Source organism: Spermophilus citellus, assembly GCF_964194105.1.
Source record: "Spermophilus citellus genome assembly, chromosome: 15".
NCBI classification, from domain to species: Eukaryota; Metazoa; Chordata; class Mammalia; order Rodentia; family Sciuridae; genus Spermophilus; species Spermophilus citellus.
Window position 1 is genome coordinate 60,410,199 of NC_138195.1, and position 22,953 is coordinate 60,433,151.

General features: G+C 35.8%; 1 protein-coding gene across 5 annotated transcripts in view; it reads right to left on the reverse strand.

Moving 5' to 3' along the window:
- Positions 1–22,953, reverse strand: part of LOC308634122 (jerky protein-like) — a 51,560-nt gene that overhangs the window by 22,399 nt on the left and 6,208 nt on the right. For 3 of the 5 annotated variants that reach the window (XM_081267701.1, XM_081267702.1, XM_081267703.1), the window contains exon 3: positions 12,901–16,604. The exons of 1 other annotated variant lie outside the window; for it this stretch is intronic. In XM_081267701.1, the coding sequence (XP_081123827.1) occupies positions 14,724–16,385 (1,662 nt within the window). In that variant the 5' untranslated portion in view covers positions 16,386–16,604 and the 3' untranslated portion in view covers positions 12,901–14,723. Of the gene's footprint in view, positions 1–7,758; positions 8,553–12,900; positions 16,605–22,953 lie in introns of those variants that run through there. One more of the 5 variants, XR_014018957.1, reaches the window with a different exon arrangement.

The window sequence follows — 22,953 nt, forward strand, 5'->3', positions numbered from 1 at the left end:
TGGGCAACTTAGTAAGACCTTGTCTTAAAAGAAAACAAAACAAAACAAAAGGGCTGGGGATGTTGCTTAGTATGTATGAGACCCTGGGTTCACTCATCAATACTAAAAAAAAAAAAAAAAAAAAAAAAAAAGAAGAAGAAAAGGATTTTTTTAACATACATAACTATACAAGTAACTGGGTCTTCTTTCTGCTGAAGACTGAACAATAACAACAATCATTATGATTATAATAATAATGGAAGCTAACACTTACTGAGTATTTACTATATGCCAGATACTGAAAAGTGCTACACATTCACTATAGCCTTCATAAATGCCATAAGGTAGGCTCCATAAAAAGGGAACTGATCCTCGGGGAAGTCAATCTATTTAAGATCACATACCGGGCTGGGGATGTGGCTCAAGCGATAGCGAGCTCGCCTGGCATGTGTGCGGCCCGGGTTCGATCCTCAGCACTACATACAAACAAAGATGTTGTGTCCACCGAAAACTAAAGAATAAATATTAAAATTCTCTCTCTCTCTCTCTCTCTCTCTCTCTCTCTCTCTCTCTTAAAAAAAAAGATCACATACCAATATACATGAGAACCAATATATGCATTTGGAGCTGATTGCAAAACCCCTGCTCTTGGCAACCATACTATATTGTCAGATTGCAAGATGTCTATCACGTACTTCTGGGGATTCTTTCTAGATTTTGTTCTTATCATTTGGCCAATACCATAGTAATACTTGTAGGTAATGGTTGTTAAAATTAGTGGGACAAAATATGAGAAACAGGATATATGCATATTTTCAAGGTTTCTTTACATAAGATACTTATTAATTACAAAGAGTACAAATGTAAACTTTAGGGTGGAAAAATCTAGCATATACCACCATAGCCAAGTAATCAAAGTTAATATCACTGGTTATGAGACATATTAAAGTCATGTGCTTCCTGAAATAATGCACAGCATCATTTCCATGGTATTCTTGTCAAAAATGCAGGGCCTGAATTTAACCATGAGAATAATCAGACACATTGAACTTGAAAGACATTCCACAAAACAATTGGCCAGTACTCTCAAAGTGTCAGTGTTATAAAAGATAAAGAAGGAACTAAGGGACTGTCTTAAATGTAATGTATGATCCTGAATTGGAACCAGGATCATAGAAAGAATATCAGTGTGATAATTAGTGAAGTCTGAGTAAAGTGTGTATATTAGTTAATAGCATGGTAGCAAGGTTAATTTCCTGGGTTCATAATCACTTTTTTTTTATACCGTGGATTGAACCCAGGGACACTTTACCACTGGATTACATACCAAGCTCTTTATTTTCATTTTGAAACTGGGTCTCACTAACTTGCTTAGGGACTCACCAAGTTGCTGAGGTTGACCTCAAACTTTCGATCTTCCTGCCTCAGCCTCTTGAGTTGCTGGGGTTACATGTGTGTTATCACTATAAGTGGCCATAATTGCATTATTTTTATGTAAGATGTGAATATTTGGGAAGCTGGATGAAGGATATATGAGAACCGTATCTTTTTGGCTCATGATTTTTTTGCATCTTTTTTGTAATTCTGAAATTGTTTCTAATGAAAAGTTAGAAAAAACTTATTTCCCAGTTTGTTAAAGTTAACTTACAAATTAAAATTATGTCTGAATTTAAAACTAAATGGACTCAAGCAGAGACTCCTCAGAAAACTTGGAACGGAACCACCATTTGACCTAGCTATCCCACTCCTCAGTCTATACCCAAAAGGACTTAAAATCAGCATACTATAGTGACATAGGATGTTCTTTTGTCCAGATAGTACCAGGTAAGAGGGGGTGGATATATTTGTATATTTATTATAAAAAATTTCAGGCAAATAAAATGTTTCATGGTAACAAAATCAATGTGTTATGACAGTTTACCATAATGGGGAAGTAAATTGTCTTGGAAGAGACTTTTAAAAATAATGCACATTATCGGGGCACAGTGGCATTTGCCTGTAATCCTAGCAGCTTGGGAGGCTTAGTTGTATTGTGTCCAACTACAACTAAAAAAAAAAAATGAAAAAAAAGTTAAAAATAGAACCACCATATGATCATGCAATTCCCCTTCTGAGTATATGTCAAAAGAATTAAAAACAAGGTTCTTGAAGAGATATTTGCCCACCCATGTTCATCATAGCACTATTCACAAGAGGAAAGATTTAGAAATAGAACAAATGTCCCTCAGTAGGTGAATGGATAAACAAAATGTGAAATACATACACAATGGAATAGAACAAAAAGAAAGTCCATTCATATGCTACAATAAGTCTTGAAGACATTGTGCTAGGTGAAATAAGCCATTTATGAGAAGACAAATACTGCATGGGTGTACTTACACAAGGTACACCAGTCCCTCATTTGTGTGAGGGAAAACTCCCAGTGGATAGGTGAAACAACAGTACTTATTATGTTTGGATCTTAAATGTCTCCCAAAGGCTCATGTGCTAACAGCTTGGGCACCAGTCTGTGGTGCTATTAGGAGGTGGGGTGGAGTCTACTAGAAGAAAGTTACGAGGTAGGGTCTACTAAAAGAAAGGTCATTACAGGTCTGTCGTGCCCTTGAAGGGAATATTGGGACTGATGATTCTTTCTTCTCTTTCTCTGTTTTCTGGCTGCCATGAGGTGAACAGACACTCCTCGGCCATGTGCTCTATCTTGTCATGATTTACTGTATTGCCACAGGAACAAAGTGACAGGGCCAAGTGGTCATGGACAGAAACTTCTGAAATTGAGTCAAAATAAATCCTTCTTCCTTTTAAGCTGATTTTCTCAGAAATTTGTCACAGCAACTAACACAATACTAAACCATATACTATATAAACTGTTTTATTCTATACATATAAGCACAAATTTAATGCCTTTTCCATTTTATATAAACATTTATCAAGCACTGTAGCTGTAACTTTTGCAATTTGAGTTGTGACAGCAAAACTAGAATGAATATCCTTTTCCTTCTTTACAATTTCATACACAGTCGGTTCATTCTTATCATAGATCTTAACCTCAGCATATGGTATTTTTTCTTTCCTTACTAAATCAAGAACTTTCACCTTTTTATTGAAAGGAAGCACTTTTTGGCTTTTCTTTGGCATGCTGAAATTGCCAACATCACTACACTTACACTTTGGGGTCATTATTAAATAAAGATTACTTGAACACAATCACAAATGATACCACAACAGTCAATCTGAAAATTGAGACAGTTACTAAGTGACTAATGGCAGGTAGCATGCAGAGTGTGGATATTCTGGACAAAGGGATGATCTATGTGCTGGGTACAAGGGAAAGATGACATAAGATTTCATCATATTTCTCAGAATGGCACACAATGTAAAACTTATGCATTGTTAATTTCTGGAAGTTTCCATTTAGTAATTTTAGACTGTGGTTGACCTTGTATCATAGTTTGGATCTGGAATATACTTCAAAGGTTCATGAGTTGAAGGCCTAGGCAGTCTCAAGTGCAGCAATGTTCAGAGGTGAGGTTTTCAAAAATGACTGGATCTGAGGTCTCTGATGTCACCAGTACAATAATCTACTTATGGGTTCATAATTGAATAGACTATTGGAAGGTGTTGGAAAGTGTAGGAGGTAGGGCCAAACTGGAGGAAGTAGGTCACTGAAGGCATGCTCAGAAAAGGTATATATTTTTTTCCCAGCCCCTTCCTTGTTCTCTCTCTCTGCCAAGATGTGGTCAGTAGTTTTGCTCCACCATATATTCTATCACCACAAACTCACAGCAATGGGGCCAATTGACTATAGGCCAAAATAAATCTTTCCTCCTGTAAAGTTGTTTTTCTCAAGTATTTTTTCATAGAAATGAAAAGTTGAACCCACCTTGGGAAACTAAACCTTCAGAAAGTGAAACCATGTATAAGGGTAAACTACAGAATGTAAAACAATTAATTTATAAAAATATAAAGTAGAATGATGATTACTGGGGGAAGCAGAAAAGGAGGGTGGTTTAATGGGTACAGTGTTTCTGATTTGCAAGATAAAAAAGTTCTGTATCTGTTGTACAGCAATGTGAATATACTTGAAACATTTAAAAATGTTTAAGAGGGTAAAATTTATATTTAAAATCACAATGGATATTTTTAATTTAGAACAAATGAGTTATACTAGTTCCTTTGTAAATTCATTTTTAAACATAAAATATGTTTCCAATAAGAAAGAAAAAGATACATTAAAGAAATAAAACTCACTTCATATAATGCAAAAAGAAAAATTGGAAAAATAATGCCAAAACACTTAACAAGAAAGGGCTGTTTTTCTTATTTTATTATATAAAATATAGACAAAGGATATACATACTTAAAACAGAGCATGGAAACATACATTTACTCCTAGATATCCTTCAGTAAAAGTAAGGGGAAGTTTAATTAGTTTGTTTTCTTATGTATTTATACAGACATCGCTTTCTTGTGTATCTGTACAGAAGATGTAAAATTAAGCATCACAAAAGACCATTACATAATTCTACCAATGCAGGTTGCATCTATGGTTCACAAGTATCTGAACAAAATCATTCTCTTTAATCACATTTCATTTAGTTTTAAAACCTACCTTGGGAAACTAAAAAAAATCATTTTCCCATTTTATCTTTAAAATTCCTAATATTTCTATAACTTCTTTTTTAAAAATTTTTACTTAATCATTTCTAATGCTAGGGATTGAACCCAGGGCCTTGTATATGCTAAGCAAGTGCTCTACTACTGGGCTATATCCCCAGCCCTTTAATTACATTTGATAATATGTCTAAGGTAGGTTTACTTTAAAATGAATCTCCTTTTTCAATTTTGTAGAAAATTGATTACTCAAAGATGTTTATCCATGGGGCTGGGGATGTGGCTCAAGCGGTAGTGCGCTCGCCTGGTATGCTTGCGGCCCGGGTTCGATACTCAGCACCACATACCAACAAAGATGTTGTGTCCGCCGAGAACTAAAAAATAAATATTAAAAAAAAATTCTCAAAAAAAAAAAAGATGTTTATCCTGTGGTATTCAGAAACTCTTAGCACCATCACATACTACAATGTCAGATGGAGAGGAAGGTACAGAAATCAGAAAATCCTCTGTTTCTGATAGGGAATTAGTTAAATGAATAATGAAGGTTCACAATAGTGTATTAGATAGTCATTAAAAAGGATTATGAAGAGTCAATTTTTAAAATGGAGGAAATTATTTTACAATAACTAAAAAGAAAGAGAGAATTCAATGAAAATACTGTTGATGGCTATATAAAAGAAATAGCAATAGTAACAATAGTGGGAATATTGGAACATACACGTATATAAAATTTTTCTATATTTTATATAATAAAATAAGAATGTTAGTGGAAGTTTTTGGGTAGTAGATCTTCAGAAGAATTTTTCTTTCTATGTTCAATTTTTCTTATTTTTCTCTTCACATTTTATATGATATGTCTAAAGTATTTATTCAGATAAAAATGCACTGGGTAAGCAAAATAATGTGGGTTCAAAAGCCTGACTTATAAAAACTTGAACTTTTAAATCCGTTATTTTGGTTGTTCAGGGCTCATTCTACCTCCCCATTTATTTAAAAAAATTTTAATGTGTTTTTTACAGTTGAGTTAAATATAAAAATACTTTGGTAAACATAAAGATTTAACCAAAACTAAGTGACTCAGTTTTCTCAGTGGCTAAACTCCTCAGTAACTTAATAACTTAGTTTTCTCAGTGTCTAAACTCCTTAAATTTGAATAATCAAGTTCATATTGATATTGCAAGGGATAAATTAATTTGAACAAATTGGAGTTGCTTGAAATAAAACTTAAAAGAAAAACCTTCTACCTGGAAATGTGAAATTATTGTTGAAAAGAATATAATTTAAAAATCTTCTGAAAGTATATCCATGTAGAAAAGTCACTTCATTTTACCTCCCCCTTACTTACTGGGTTTATTCCATTTTGATGCTCTTTAATAGTACTGTCATTTCATTTCTGGAAAGTACAGTTTTACATAAGCATAAATCATGTGAAAGTTGTGAGGCGAAAATAATTTACATTCTGTCCTTGGGAAGTACTGTATAAGATGATGAAATGTCTTGCTATAGGTGAGTCAGTTGTGGGTTTGGATTGCAAACCCTGATAAGACTCAAATCCTTGGGTCTCACCCATTTGCCATCTCAATGAGTGGTCATGGGCAGCTCACCTAGAATTTGCAGCTGCTGCTCTCCCTTGCCCAGAAGCATCTGTTCTGCAACAACTGGAGCTTGATTTTCATGAATTTCTATTTTGAATGTGTGCATAGCTAGAAGAATGTTTTTGAATCCTAACTCTTGTTTCTTACTAGTGTTAGGAGGGCTTTGGATCAGTAACTGAAATTTTGTGGCAGGAAAGTTTACTGAGATAATTATCCATATTCTGTACTCACCACCTCCTTTCTCAACATTAGATTTGGTATTTTCTTGGTGTAGATTTGTTTTTCTTTTTCTTTTCTTTTTTCTTTCTTTCTTTCTTTCTTTTTTTTTTTTTTTTGTGGTGCTAGGGATAAAACCTAGAACTTCACACATGCTCAACATGTGCTCAACATGTGCTCTACTAAGCTACACCCTCAGTTCCCATGTCTCAGGGTTTTTTGTTTTTAATTTAAAATTTTTTGGGTATCAGGGATTGAACCCAGGGGCACTTAACCATTGAGTGACATCCCAACTTTTAATTTTTTTTTTTTTTTAATTTTGAGACTGGGTCTTGTTAAGTTGCTTAGGGTCTTGCTAAATTGCTGAGGCTGGCTGAAGCTGCTGAGATCCTCTTGCTCAGTCCTGAGTTGCTGGGATTATAGGCAGGCACCACTGTAATTGGCTGAGTTTTTTTTTTTCCCCTCAAAACAAAAGAGAAAGTTCCATGAAGCAGTTATTATTATTATTATTAGTAGTAGTAGTAGCAGTACCAGGGGTACAGGGCACTTAACATCTAAGCCACATCCCCATCCCTATTTTGTATTTTATTTGGAGACAGGGTCTCGCTGAGTTGCTTAGCATCTCGCCATTGCTGAGGATGGCTTTGAACTCTTGATCCTCCTATCTCAGCCTTCGGAGCTGCTGGGATTACAGGCGAAGGCCACTGTGCCCAGCTATGAAGCAGTAATTATTTTGTAAAAGCTTAAAAACTCTGTTAGATTCTGCTAGCTATTCTGAAAAGAGGAGAAAGGGAACACATTGAGGGAAAGAAAGAAGAGACAAAAAAAGTCTCTTACACTATAAAGTGAGTGCCAGGGATGAAAGAATTCATGAGGTTTTGAGTATCTTGGTACAGTGGCTGGAGGAGGAAGCTGGTCCTCACAGAACATGGCTGTGTGGTGGAATGTATCTTGAGGTTCTAAAGATATTGGGACTCCAACTTCTCAAAAGTTCCTGGCATCACAGGTCACACAGAAGCCACGGAGTGGTGCAATCTAGAGTATACTTTTTTTTTGGCATTTAGCAGAGCTGTGCAGATGCAAGGAAGATGACAGGACAGTCCCCTCCAAGCTTTTCATCCTGGGCAAGACCCTCAAACCCGGAAAGCTCCTGATGGCTGAGACATCATTTCCTCCATTCCAATGGGATCATGCCAGAACTTGGTTTTAATTAAATTTAAGGAAATGGACTATCAAACATTTCTTACATATTTTAATTTGTGCTCATTCCTGCCTATCTTCTCTGAGCCACTACTTCCTTATTACATCCTGGAGATCAAAATGCTTGTCTCATGGGGTCATTGTGCAGATTAAGCAAGGTGATATTTTAAATGTCTGAGAGAGCACTTAGGTATATTTAGTAGTTACTCAGTTGCCATTTGTTCTTTAAATTTTTTTTAAAAAATTCTCTAATATGGGACCTTAAGAATGTACCAGAAGTTGGTCTCAGGACTTGGGCAGGTCTAAGGTTGAGGGGGCAATGTTTTAATAGTAACAATAATGATTGCTGTAGCCAGGCACATAGGCATGTGCCTATCATGCCAGTTATTCTAGAGGCTAAAACAGAGGGATCACAAGTTTGAGGCTAGCCCAGGCAATCTAGTGAGACCCTGCTGCAGTCTGGCTGGGCACAAAATCACGAGCCACTCAAGCAGTAACAAACTTTATTTCCAAAACTCCCGCGAGTCTCACAAACACAGCCTTCTCCAGGGACACACTACTCCAACAGGAAATCCCTCCTCCGGAATTCCCTCCTACCACACTTCCCCAACCAATGTGAACTCAAGAGCTCCAAAGTGGCAGGCCCAGGCTGACAGCAGGGGTCTAATCTCCAATTGAATGCACATCTTAACATAATCATTATCATCTCAATGGCTTGCTGGCATCACCTTTCAACCAAAAATGCCTTGTCATTCCTACTTGGCTATGGCTCTCAGCAAGACCCTATCTTAAATACACACACATACATATATGTATAGCTACTATTTATTAAGAACCTATTAGAGGGGCTGGGGATGTGGCTCAAGTGGTAGTGCGCTCGCCTGGCATGAGTGGGGCCCGGGTTTGATCCTCAGCACCACATACAAACAAAGATGTTGTGTCCGCCAAAAACTAAAAAATAAAAAATATTAAAATTCTCTCTCTCTCTCTTAAAAAAAAAAAGAACCTATTAGAGACTGAGGGGTATTCCTCAGGGATAGAGCACTTGTCTAGCATGTGTGAGGCCCTAGGTTTGATCTACAGCCAGGGAGAGGGGAAGGGCAGGAGATGGAGATAGAGATAGACACACACAAATACATCCCAGCAATTTGGGAGGCTGAGTCAGGAGGAAAGTTCATGGTTAGCTTCAGTAACTTAAGCCAAGCCCTAAGCAACTTAGCAAGACCCTGTCTCAAAATAAAAAAATAAAAAGGGCTGGGTATGTGGCTTAGTGATTAAGCACCCCTGGGTTCAATCATGGTGCCTATATATATATAAAGAAAAATAAAAGAATCCACTAGGGACAGATACTCCTGAGCTCTGAGCTATAAATCCTGCTAGTGATTTCTAAACTATTCTGCAGAATTCTAGGATCCATGGACGGTCTCAGGAACTGCAGTGAAGTGCAAAGAAGAGATCAAGCAATTCATGCTCAGGACTGCCTCCTCTGCTTCAGCCAGATTGTTTTGTTATTATCTGTTTACTACAGTAATCCTTTGGATAATATTTCATCTGAATAGTAGTGTCTTATTGGATCAAAACAAGTTTATCTAGTTGCCATTTTCTCCTGATCCAAACCCTAACCCAAAGGAGATACTTGATAACCATGCTGATTTAACAAATTGAATTGCTTTAAATGGACCAGAAAATTTGGGGGAATTGATGAAAGACAGAATATAGAATTGGGCAAACAATGAAGGAAGGAACCACTACCCAAAACTTGCGAAGAGGGCACCTATAAATTGTGAGATAGGCTTCAGTATTGCTCTAAGCTTGAAGAAAATGGATATGGGGACCAGAAGGAAATATCAAATCAACACTCAGTGTGATTTTTCTTTTATATTTAGGCAGTTCTTCTCTTTGTTCTTCTACTGTGCTATGGAGTAAACTGCAAAAGCAATTTCAGTGAATGGTAACACCTAGATATTATAAGCAGGGAAATACCCAAGAGATTTGTGTACCCGCAAAGGAAGCAAGAGTTCCCATGTCCAGGTGTACTACTGAGCAACTCTGTCTGTAACCACAGGAAGAAAAACAAAACACATAGATAAGCATTCACTAACAAATAGGAAGCTGAGCAGGTAAGGGAAATGCAAATATTAAGAACACAACCAAAAACTACCAACTATTAGGAAAATCTAAGAGTTCTAGAAGGAGAGAATGGTGGGAGTAGGCCAGAGGAAATATTCAAATAACAGAATAAAATACCTCTTTGTCAATAAAAAGACTTCCAAAGGGCCTATGAATGCTACCTAGAAAAACAAATTTAAATAGAAATACAAATTCAAAAACCCCAGATCATAACTAGGCACTGGCAGGTGAAATTTTAGAAAACTAAGATGAAGGGTAAAACCCTACTATTTATAAAACAAAATAAAACAAAAACCAGATTATTAACAAAGGAATGAAGGTTTTAAAAGGCATTCTAACAATATTTTCAAAGAAAAAGAATAAAATGAAGATAATTTTAGACATGTCCAGATTCAGAGTTAATGCCCATAGACATCATTTAAAGAAAACAAAGAAATAGGATTATAGAAACTTTCACAAACTTGGGAGTGTAAGAGAGAAAAACAAATATTATTTAAACCCAAACCATAGTTACATTTGATCTCCAAAGGTGGCAGTTGGAGATAATCTGAGACTATACAAAGTATGTTTCTTCTCAAATTTTTGTTCACTAATTTTTGCATCCATCAATATATCATATCTGGAGCAATTATTACTGCTATTTGCTTAATGATGACTTTCTATTTCTATCAATCTAGCGTAGAATTATAATTCTACTTTAAGGAAGAGAATCCCCTACCCCACTTATTTATTTAGCCAGTTATTTATTTAAACTATATGAGGGGTATTAGGGATATGTATTCTGCTATATGTATTATAATTCAATATGATCATTATTTTGTTGCTAAAATTGTTCCAGTTTTGGCCATTCAGAGCTTCTTTATGTTGATTCTTGTGTATCTTAGAAAAGATTCACGTTAAGAAAAATAATTTTTTTCCTTCAGAAGATGTTTCAGACTTGTTTTTTTTTTTTTTTTTCTGGCTCTGTTGGGACCAATCACCCTTCTTTTTTGTGGGGTGGATACTGGGGATTGAACTCAGGGACACTCCACTGAGCCACATCCCCAGCCCTATTTTGCATTTTATTTAGAGGCAGGGTCTTACTCAGTTGCTTAGCACCTCGCTTTTGCTAAGGCTGCCTTTGAACTCAGGATCTTCTTGTCTCAGCCTCCTGAGCCACTAGGATTACAGGCATGCACCATGGCACCCAGACCAATCAACCTTCTAAGAAACCCTGGTTCCTTTTATTGGAGAATGGTATTTAGAAATCAAATTTAGTGCCTGGTGAGCTTTTCACTACTGGTAAATTATTACTTTTTGGCTCTTTTGGTGAACACAGATGCATGTATACTAACCTATATGTTTACTAACACATCTATATTTCTGCATCTACCGTGTTTACATATTAAAAACGAGTTCATACTCATGTACTGGATTCTGATTCAACATCACAGGGTTCATTTTAGCTGATATTTTTTAAAAATATGTTTTTTTAGTTGTAGATGAACACAATACATTTATTTATTTTTATGTGGTGCTAAGGATCGAACCCAGTGCCTCACATGTGCGAGGCAAGCGCTCCAACACTGAGCCACAATCCCAGCCCGTTAGCTGAACTTTTTAAGACTATAATGTCTTAAAAAGTCTTTAAGATATTAAGTCTTAATGTCTCTGGTTTATATCAGAGTAACCTCTCTATGACCAGTCTTTTAATAATGATTGAAATACAAATGGCTGGGGGCCATGTGTGTGTGTGTGTGTGTGTGTGTGTGTGTGTGTGTGTGTGTAAAGGAAAGGGATCCCATCTATGTATGGAACAACATAATGCAGGATAAGGGTTAAAGATACAAGACTGTGAGATCACCTATGAACTAATTCAGCATAAGTAGAAGGTCCTAAATCAAAGGTGAGTGGGAAAAATGTAAGATCCTCAGGAGGGGTACCTGGTAAATATTTTTCCCTTCAACTTTCTTTACCAATGGCAGACTTCAACAGAGGATCACCACACACTGACCGACTAAGCCAGGACATGGTTCCGTTCTCAATCTTGTACTTTAGGCAGTCACTATTTATCTATTACAATTCCCACTGTGGGGGCTGGGTTGTGGCTCAGTGGTAGAGTGCTCGCCTAGCACAGGCGGGACTCGGGTTCCATTCCAGCACCATATCAAAAAAAAAAAATAAAGGCATTGTGTTGTGTCCATCAACAAAAAAGATTCTTTCTCTCTCTCTTAAAAAAAAATAAGGGCTGGGGATGTGGCTCAAGCATTAATGCACTTGCTCACCTGACATGCGCCTAGCGCGCTGGGTTTGACCCTCATCACCACATAAAAATAAAAAAATAAAGATGTTGTGTCCACCGAAAACTGAAAAATAAATATTAAAAAATTCTCTCTCTCTCAAATAATAATGATAATAATAATAATTCCCATTGTGGATGATACTTATTCCTAGGTAAAGAAATGAACAGCTCAAGTAAAGCATATTATTTGGGAGAGGAATATTATCTATCATTTGAATTTTGTAAAAAGAACAGAAAAAAGCCTGACATAACATAGTAAACAAGGTCCAAAAATTTGATATATAAGACTAATTCCTAGGGTCCAGCTCATGATATGAAATTAAGTTTCTCTTGATGGTCATTTGTTTACTTTGGCTAAAATATCAATGGATCTGTTTTTTAACCATTGCCTGAGATGGCCAGAGAAGCACAATAACATTAGGAATTTCCATTAGTTGAGACCCAGTTTGATTATTGATTCTATGAGACTGGAAAGCATACTGAGGACTCAAGGACCAGCTTCCACATCCCTGTTTACCAAGGTGGAGTTGTTGCTATTACCTTGACTGTTGGGATTCTCTTTCCCTTCCTTCTCCTGCTTCTTTCTGCACAATTTGAGCTCACCCCAACTAAGTGGAGCATGGGAGCCAACTGCCCGTCAGGTTATCTAAAAGTTCACATGATGGTGAGGGTTTACTATACCTTATGGGAGTAGCTAGTAGAGGGCAGGTACACAAGCTAATAGGAAATAAGAGGGGAAATTATGACTGGGGAATAGTGCGGAAGACAGAGAAGGCAGAGAGGCCTCGGAGAAACAAGTCTCAGAAGCAAAAAGGATCGAATGTACAAATCTGTTTTTTGTCAGATCAAATACATCTGATGCTCATGGTGTAGTAGTAACAAAAAGTAATCCTGAAAAAATATACACACACACACACACACACACACACATACACAGAGACAGCAACAACAAAAAATAAAAAATATGTGAATACAGTTTGATTTCTAAGTTTGTAAATGTTTGTATTTTTTAAAACATGTTACTATGCTTGCTACTATGAAGAGGTGAGGATAGAGAACAGGAATGAATGGACCTGCTTTCTGCCTAAGGCTTACTGTTTAACACAATAGATAGTTATGAAAGTAAATAAAAACTAAGAATGACTATCAATAGTTATAAGATTGGGGATAATTTTATTTCCTTCTTTAAAAACCACATTTTCCAGTTTCTAGAATTCTTATGTATTTTTTTATAATAAAAGAAATGTAATAAATTTTATATTTTAAATGAACAAATTCTATAAAGACCAGGCTATCTGGAATCAATTCACATTCATCAGGCTAAGAATACCCTTATTTATAGAATACAATTTTTATTTATTCTGTTATGTTCAAATTCTTATGATAGCTGAGGTTACACAAGTAGGGTTAAGGACCCTTGATCACAAGGGAGATTTAGTTCTTATTTATGTGGTGTTTGTGGCAGAGAGAGCTGAGGGAATGTTTAGCAGATAGATATATTAATATTTTTTTGATGAATAAGAGAACACTAGAAGTGGATATATTTTATTTACATGAAATGTAGTTCAACATGGCATGACATGTTTTATCTTCTGATGTGGGAAACCCTTCCAACTCTGGATAAATATTAGGAGATACTCAAGTACCTATTATCAGCATATTGCCAAAGCTTCTCTTAGGGTGATAAAATTTGAAGAGTGCTTATCATTATTCATATTAGGTTAAATTATTTAACTATTGTCAGAAAGGTCTTTTTTTCCCCACACTTTTAAGGGTAGGATAATAAAATAATAGTAATAGCAACATCATTTAATGAGTATTTATTTTATACTAGGCACTTTACATTGATAATCTCATTGGATCTGCAAAACAAATCTCTTAAGGTTAAGTATTTCAGACCCACAATCTCTTATCCAAAACTTTGGAGACCACATGTGTTTTGGAAGTGAGATTTTTTTTTTTTTTTTGCAATTTAGAAAAAAATTGGTATTCTTTGGCATATAATACATATACTATATACTTTGTAATATACTAAGTGGATATGAAATATATTAATATTTCTGTAAAGAAATGTATGAAGGGTTAGGGATACAACAATGGTGGAGTGCTTGCCTAGTGAGTGTGAGGCCCTGTGTTCAATACCCAGCACCACTCACAGACACACAAAATTATACTAAGTGGAATAAAGACCATAAATAATAATAATATGATTTATTTACATAAATAAATTAGTGAATTTATCAATAAGTGAATACACTTACTGGTAAATGAAATAAGAATAGACTATATACTTTAAGCTTCTTATTTCTTTTACTTCTGGTAAAACTTCTCACATTAAAGGAAAATTTTTTTTTAAAGAGACAGTGAGAGAGAGAGAATTTTAATATTTATTTTTTAGTATTTGGCGGACACAGCATCTTTGTTTATATGTGGTGCTGAGGATCAAACCCGGGCCGCACACATGCCAGGCCAGCACGCTACCGCTTGAGCCACATCCCCAGCCCAAAAGAAATTTTTAAGTAAAAATTATATTCATACTGATGAAAACTAATGTATAACACACATAAATGCAATAAATGTTCATCACTTCTGGTTCCTAGAGAATCTTGGAGAAAAAGTTACACCAATATTACCATTGTCTATAAAACCAGGAGGCAGCTAGACATAATGAGCCAGAAACAGGATTCTCAAGTGACATAGAAGAGAACTTTTTAAAAGGCCTTTTCCAGTGTCATCTGCCTCCTTAACACAGGTTTTTGTCTCAGCAATTTCTCTTTAATTGAGTAAATCGCCATGATCTCTTGCTCACTGATGAATGCACATTGTTCAAGACCAGCAATTAACTGGTCACACATTTTCACCAGGTGTTCTATAGAGATTTTTTCACCTGTGTTCATGTCATCATCGTGACTGCTACTATCTTCATACTGATCTGTATTTACACCCATTTCAGCAAAATCCCCCTCGCTCAAAGGATGCACAACGGGTACATCATTATCAATGTTCAGTATTTCTTCAATGTCAGCTTCTTCTAACTTATTTACACTTTCAGCTGATAAACTTTTGGCATAAGTAATAAGTTTTGATATCATGATCTTCTCATTAGAGTCTCTAAATCCTTCAAAATCCTCATCAGCAAGGTCATTTTCAAACATCATTGTAGCCCAAAGTCTGTGCCAAGCATTTGTTAATGTTGACTTATCAACATCATTCCATGCATTAGCAATTGCATAGATGGCATCCTTAAGACTAAATTCTTTAAGGAAGTCCTGGATTTTCAGGCCTCTGTTCACTGAAGCAAGCATCCTGTTCAAGAAAAAGTGTTTATATTTGCTCTTCATGGAGCGTAAAATTCCTTGGTCACAAGGCTGTATTACGGATGTCACATTCAGGGGAAGGAAGATGCTGAAAACATTACTTTTCACAAGAAGTTCTGGAGGGGGATGTGCTGAACAGTTGTCTAGGAACAGTAAAATTTTGCAATTGTCTTCTAGTCCGGCTTGCTTGCAATGAGCTCGTGCTGCTGGCACAAAGTGCGTATTGAACCAATCAGAAAAGATTTCTCTGGTTACTGATGCTTTTTTGTTTGCATAATAATGCACAGGTAAGCTGCCTGTACCTTTTAAACATTTTGGAGGTAGGCTTTTCCCAATCACTGCCAGTTTTATCTTATGTGTACCTGCAGCATTAGCACATCCAAGAACAGTTAATCTTTGCTTGGCATCCTTGAAATCTGTTGGTACCTTTTCATGGGCCATGATTAAGGTTTTTCTAGGAACATAGCACCAGTATAGAGCTGTTTCATCAGCATTGTAAATTTGTTCAGGGCTAAGGTTTCCATCAGATATTATCTTAGCAAATTCGTCAATGTAATTTTCAGCTGTTTCATGATCCGCAGAAGCTTTTTCACCGCACATTTTAAGATATTTGATTCCATGACGCTTTTTAAATTTTTGCAGCCACCCTTCTGAATATTCACACTCGCTTTCAATGTTCAGTTCTTCATGGTATATTCTAGCTTGTTTCATGACCAATAAACCAGTCAGGGGCATATCTTTGCTTCTTTGTTGTCGAATCCATTCAATTAACACACGGTCAAGATCTTCATTTTTGGCCCTATGTAATGTTTTTCTGTTTTTCATTAGTTCTTGGTTATCACTGTCACTGTAAAATTTCAGCAATTTGTCTTTCTGTTTCTTTAAGTCATATATGGTGGTGGTCCCCACACCATATTCTTCTGTAAGACACCTTACAGACACACCAGCATCAAGCTTCTGTAATAACTCTACTTTCTGAGCTATTGATAAAGACAGATGCTTCCTTTTCTTCTTCTCACCATTATCCATAGGTATATCTTTAACTCTTTTGGACATTTTCCAATGCTATTAATTCCCAAGTCACAAAACATCAGCAAATAACAGAGGTATGTGTGGTGAATGGATATGAATAGTAAGAAAATGGAGGCTTCATGTTTATCCACGGTTTGTTTTGTTGTCAAAGAGTCCCGGTGCCAAACTCACAAAACACTTTTGAGTTTCAGAGTGTTTTCTGTTTTTGTCTTATTTTGGGATTGCAGAGTAGAGATTGTGGACCTGTATTAAAAATATCATTTTAATGATGAAAAGACTGAGGCTCAACTAGGACCTTTTCAAGATTATGCAGCTATTCCTTGTCTGTTCTGCTTATATTCAGTCTCCCAAAATTTGACCACTTTACTGGAAAGAAGAATTTTTTTTTGGGGGGGAAGATACTGTCTATCAAAAAAATTTGAGTTGGGATATATTTTAGCAATTCTGTGACTGACATAGTTATTAGGTGAGCCCCACACTGGATAACATGGACATGTCTTGGCAAGAAGAGGTTAGAGATCTTAAATTTAGTCTTTGAATACAGATTTTCGTTTTTTGGATCAACTCATGTGGTTGGTACTTATCTGTTTGGTTATTTACTGCTCTACAATGAAGAAAAATGAAAGTAAAGTTCTTTTCAGTTAAATCTCCAGCACTCACATAAATTTGCACTAGTTATCCATTCATCTAAAAAGTTTTTTGTTTACTTGTTTTTAACTGTTCCATAAATTGTACACTCAAAATATGACTCAGAATTAATTTAAAACACATTTCAGACATTCTAATGAGATGTTTCCTTTAACTTAGCACTCAGAATGTATTAGATATTTTTAATGACTTAGCTTTTGTGTCTTGGATTTATTTCATGTACTACTTTAACAGTTCCTATAGGAAGGCCAGATGCTCTTCCTCATTCTCATTATCCTCATGTAATGCAAAAGCCTGAAGACTATTGATTCAGTCCTAAGTCTCCCTTTTCCCACTAGGTGCAAGAGCAGTCTTTTGGGCTGGGAAGTCCATGTAAGTCAAGCAAAATTTCCATAATCACACAGAGTTTAAAACCCAGTAAACAAATATTAAAAAATGCATAAAATTCATTGAGGGAGGAAGAGATCATATTTGGTGGGGCTAGAACATTCATTTTACTTTTCTACATTGGTCTCTATTAGATTATAATAATAATTACCATTTATTTGGTACCTTCTGTCTGCTAGGTTGGCACTAGGCTAGCATTTAAGAAGTATCAGATTCAAAGAGTCAACCTACCCTTGTCCAGCATCACAAACTTCTAAGTGAAAGCCTAGAATTCACCTGTCTGACCATAACATCTTATTTATTTTTTCTCTTACTTCAACATACTTTAATTTTCCTTGAGCAAATGTTCTGTATTCCTACTTCTCCATTATACTCCTTTTCCCCACTTTATTAAAGAAAGACATATACTCATTTATCTGAAATCTTCTTAGGTGCACTGTATCAAGGAATAAAAATCTCCTGGTTGCTCATCAAAGGAACAATTTGAATCATTGATTTGGGGGAGCTTCCTTGAATAATTAATAAAAGCACATAAAACCCCTATGCTTATCTTTCTTATATATTTCTGTTGGTAAAGTTTTGCTTTAGAACTAAAGTATTCTGGCTCATGATTGGGTACTCTAAATTAGTCATAGTCTAAAGCTATGACTATGACTATGACTATGAATCTTGCTTTTTTGAACTAGTGTCAAAGAATACAATCCTTTGGAGAGAGAGATTTTGATGTCAGCAGCACAAACAGTTAAAAAATTAAAACCTTTTTAAAGGAAAGCAATTAAAGCTATTTTGAAAATACCCTATAGTTTTGCCATTGGTTGCAAAGAAGAGTACTTCAAAATAGCCTAAAAAGTAGTGATAACAATGCTGATTACATTTTTACTGTACTTTTTAAAGAATACCAAATGGGCTCTGGTGAATATATATGAAATTTTTATAAGATTTCTCTCATAAGGGATGGAGGTGTATTTCAGTGGTACAGTGCTTTCCTAGCATGTGTGAGGCCCTGAATTTGAACCCCAGGACCACTACAGAAAAAAGAAAAAAGAAAAAAGGTCATGTTGTATGTTCTGTTACTAGCTAATAATAAGTACTTTGGCATGTCAATTAGTTTTTCGTGGTCTTGAGTTCTATTTCCCTATAAAATGAGAAGACTGACCTAGATCATTTGTAGTCTCCATTATATCCCTAATAGTCTATAACTCTGTAACTTAAGATTGATAAAATAGGGCTGGGGATGTGGCTCAAGCGGTAGTGCGCTCGCCTGGCATGTGTGCGGCCCGGGTTCGATCCTCAGCACCACATACAAACAAAGATGTTGTGTCCGCTGAAAACTAAAAAATAAATATTAAAAAAATTCTCTCTCTCTCTCTTTAAAAAAAAGAAGATTGATAAAATATTTCCATGAATGACTGAAAACAAAAAATATTTAAAAATAACATTTTCCCCTTTTCTTCTCATTTTCCTTCTACCCTTCCTCCTATTCTTCCTTCTTTAATATATGAAGGCCCTATTTGCATATAGCAATGACTATATTTTTTGGAGGTATTTACTGAAATTGGTCTCATTATTTTTCAATTACATTAATTCAATGGGTTTCCTTAACCAAAAATAATTAAATTAAATTCATGACGTCATTATTTTACCTAGTAACTGAAATCTCAAACGCATATACTAAAGATAATATTATCTAAAACAAAAAGATCATGTTTGCATGATCTTACTTCTTATTTTTAAGAAAACTAGAATCTTGAAATAGCTTATCAGACATAAAACTCAGGAATAAGCAGATTTAACAGGTCTTTGTTGATTGCTGAAGAATATGTATGTGAGGTCCACTAGCACCACCTTGTGTTATTCCCAAACCAATATATATGATCTGTAAATAGTGCCATTTTTATTTTAAACAGTTTCATTTTGGTAATTCCAAATGTAATATTCTACTGGGTCATATAATTTTTCATATTTGCAAAATTATGGGCAGTGAGCAAAGGTATTAAAATGTTAGTGGTATGCTTTTCTTTCTTGATCCCATCTTTGTCATCAGATGCTTCTGATTACAAAATCAAGATTGTTGTATGAGTGTTAAGATATACAAAAAAGAACAGTTAATATTCAATCGAATGACTTCCTAAAAAGGGCAAAGTAGAACAGAGAACCCTGTGAAGAAATGGTTGCTGGCTAGCAGTATCCCATATGAGTGAATGTGCCATCTTTGGGTTGAGAAGCCACAGGTGCCAACATCATCACTGTCAGGCGACTGTAGCCCCCTTTATGTAGCCACTTGGCTAATGCAGGTAAATAATGTCTGCCTGTGCCCTAAGACTTTGGTAAGTTCACACCCGAACTGTTCTTTGTACCCTTATTAATACTCACAATTTTCTTCAAAACAATGTAGATTCCTTTACTACCAGAGAATGCCAAAGATTAAATAGAAATGAAAGCATCAGCTATGATACTTAGAAGGATCTGGATGGTGGAAAACCCATTCTTAGTTACATGAATTATCATACACATGCACATGTGTGTGTACATACTGGGGAAATACTAAATGAGGTACTATTGATTCAAACAATAAACTTTTATTGAATACCTAATCAAAACGATAATCATTTTTAGCTCCTATTTTGAAACCAGACCCTGTGTTATATACTAGGGATATACAGTTAGCTAACTTGTGAAATGCAAAGGAAAAGTTCTTGAAGGAAATTATTAGGGCTACTCTAGTGAACATACAAATGATAAGAGAGTGAAACAACCTCATTGCAGATATGAAGAAGGGTTTAATGGTATGGATAGAAGATCAACTAACTATAACACTCCCTTAAAATCAAAGCCTAATCCAGAGCAAGGCCCTCTCTCCAATTCCTTGAAGGAAGGCAAGGAAGCTGCAGGGGAGTTTAAAGCTAGCAGAAGCTGGCTCCTGAGGTTTAAGAAAAGACACTGTATCCACAAAGTAAAAGTGCAAAGTAAAATAGCAAGTGCTGATGTTAAAGCTGCAGGAAGTAATCCAGAAAATCTAGCTAAGATCATAGCTGAAGGGAATTACACTAAATGATAGATTCTCAATGTAAACAACACAGCCTTTACCTTGGAAGATGCCATTTAGGATTTTTATAGCTAAAGAGAAGTCAATGCCTTTCTTCAAGGCTTCAAAGCACAAGCTGGCTCACTTGTTAGGGGCTAATGCAGCTGATTAATTTAAGTTGCAGCCAATACTCAACTGTCATTCTGAGAATCCTAGTGACCTTAAGAATTAGACTAAGTCTACTCTGCCTGGTTGCTATTAATAGAATAATACAGTCTAGATGATAACCATCCATTTACAACCTTGTTTACTGAAAATTTTAAGCCCACTGTTGAGACTTATGGCAAAAAAAAAAATACCACATATATTTACACACACACCCATCTTCCAATATCAACCAACCAACCAAACAACCAGCCAACAAAACACCTTTCCAGGAAGGAAGGAGGAGATTTTAAAAAAAATTTAAAAGTCCCTTTCCAAAGTACCTGATCACCCAAGAGCTCTGTTGGAGATGTACAGAATTATTGTTGTTTTCATGTTCATTCTGCAGGCCATGGATCAGAGTATTTCATGTGCTAAGTCTTACTACTTAAGAAATGCATTTTGTAAGACTACAGTTGTCATAGATAGAGATTTCTCTGAAGATCTGGGCAAAATAAATTGAAAACCTTCTGGAAAAGATTAATCATTCTAGTTGCCATTAAGAACATCCACGTTGGGCATGGTGGCACATGCCTAAAATCCCAAGTAGGAGACTGAGGTAAGAGGATTGCAAGTTTGAGACCAGCCTGGGTAACTTAGTAAGACCCTAACTCAAAATAAAATAAAAAAGATTGGGGATGAAGCTCAATAGAAGAGCACTTGGTTAGCACATGCAAAGCCCTGATCCAAAACTCAGGGCTAGAAAAAGAAAATAAAGGACATTCCTGATTCTTGGGAGGTCCAAATATCAACCTTAACTTGGAAGGAGTAGACTCCAACCTTTATAAATGACTTTGAAGAGTTCAAGACTTCACTGGAAGAAGTGACTTAGAGATGTAGTAGAAATAGCAAGAGAAATAGAATTAGAAGTGGAGCCTGAAAATATGGTTGAACTACTATAATTCTATGATAAAACTTTAATTTTTTCTTTGGTGCTGAGGATTGAATTCAGGGACACTTTACCACTGAGCTACATTCCTAGCACTTTTTATTTTTTTAATTTGGGACAGATACTTGCTACAGTGCTGAGGTGGTCTTATACCTGTGATCCTCCTGCCTCAGCCTCCTGAATTGCTGGGATTACAGGAGTGCACCACTGTGCCTGGCTACAATAAAACTTTAAAAGAGGAGAAATTTTTTCTTATGGATAAGCAAAAAAGTGGTCTCTTGAGATGAAATTTACTCCTGGTACAGAAGATGTGAACATTATTGAAATGACAACTAAGGAATTAGAATATTACATAAATTTAGTTTTTAAAGTAGTGGCAGGGTTTGAGAAAAGAAGTTCTACTATGGTGCTATTAAACATTTCATGCTTTAGAGAAATCTTTGGTGAAAGGAAGAGTCAATTGATGTGGCAAAATTCATTGATGTCTTATTTTAAGAAATTGCCACAACTATTCCATTTAGCAACCATCGCCCTGATTAATCAGCAGTCATCAACTCTGAGATGAGATCTTCCACCAGCAAAAAGATTAAACTGGTTGAATGCTCAGATGATTGTTGGTAATTTTTTTTTTTAGCCATAATGTATTTTTAAATTAAGGTATGTACATTTTAAAAAAAAGATAAAATGCTATTGCACACTTACAATATAAACATAACTTTTTATTTTCTCTGTACTGAGGATTGAGCCCAGGGGTACTTTACCACTGAACTACATCCTCAGTCCTGTTTATTTTTTGAGACAGGGTCTCACTAAATTGCTGAGGGCCTTGCTAATTTGCTGAAACTTGGCTTTGCTTTTTTTTTTTTTTTTAAAGAGAGAGAATTTTAATATTTATTTTTTTTTTTTAGTTATTGGTGGACACAACATCTTTGTTTGTTATGTGGTGCTGAGGATCGAACCCGCATGCCAGGCAAGCGCGCTACCGCTTGAGCCACATCCCCAGCCCTGAAACTGGCTTTGAACTTACAATCTTCCTGCCTCAATCTCCCTAATCACTGGAATTATAGGTGTGGACCATGGTGCCTGGCCTAAACATAACTTCTTTTTTAATGTTTTTTAGGTAGACACAATACCTTTATTTATTTTTATGTGGTGCTGAGGATGGAACCCAGTGCCTCACATGTGCTAGGTGAGTGCTGTACCACCGAGCCATAACCCCAGCCCCTAAACAACTTTTATATGCATTGGGAAACCCAAAAATCTGTGACTTGGTTTATGGTAAAATTCACTTTATTGTGGTCATCTGGAACTGAACCCACAATATCACCAGGTATGCCTTTATTAATAGTAGAAGCTATGACCAGGCTAGAAAATCAGCTTCATGTAATTTACCAATATTTTCTTTTTATGTTAATGTTTATTTCAAGGCCAAAGAAAGA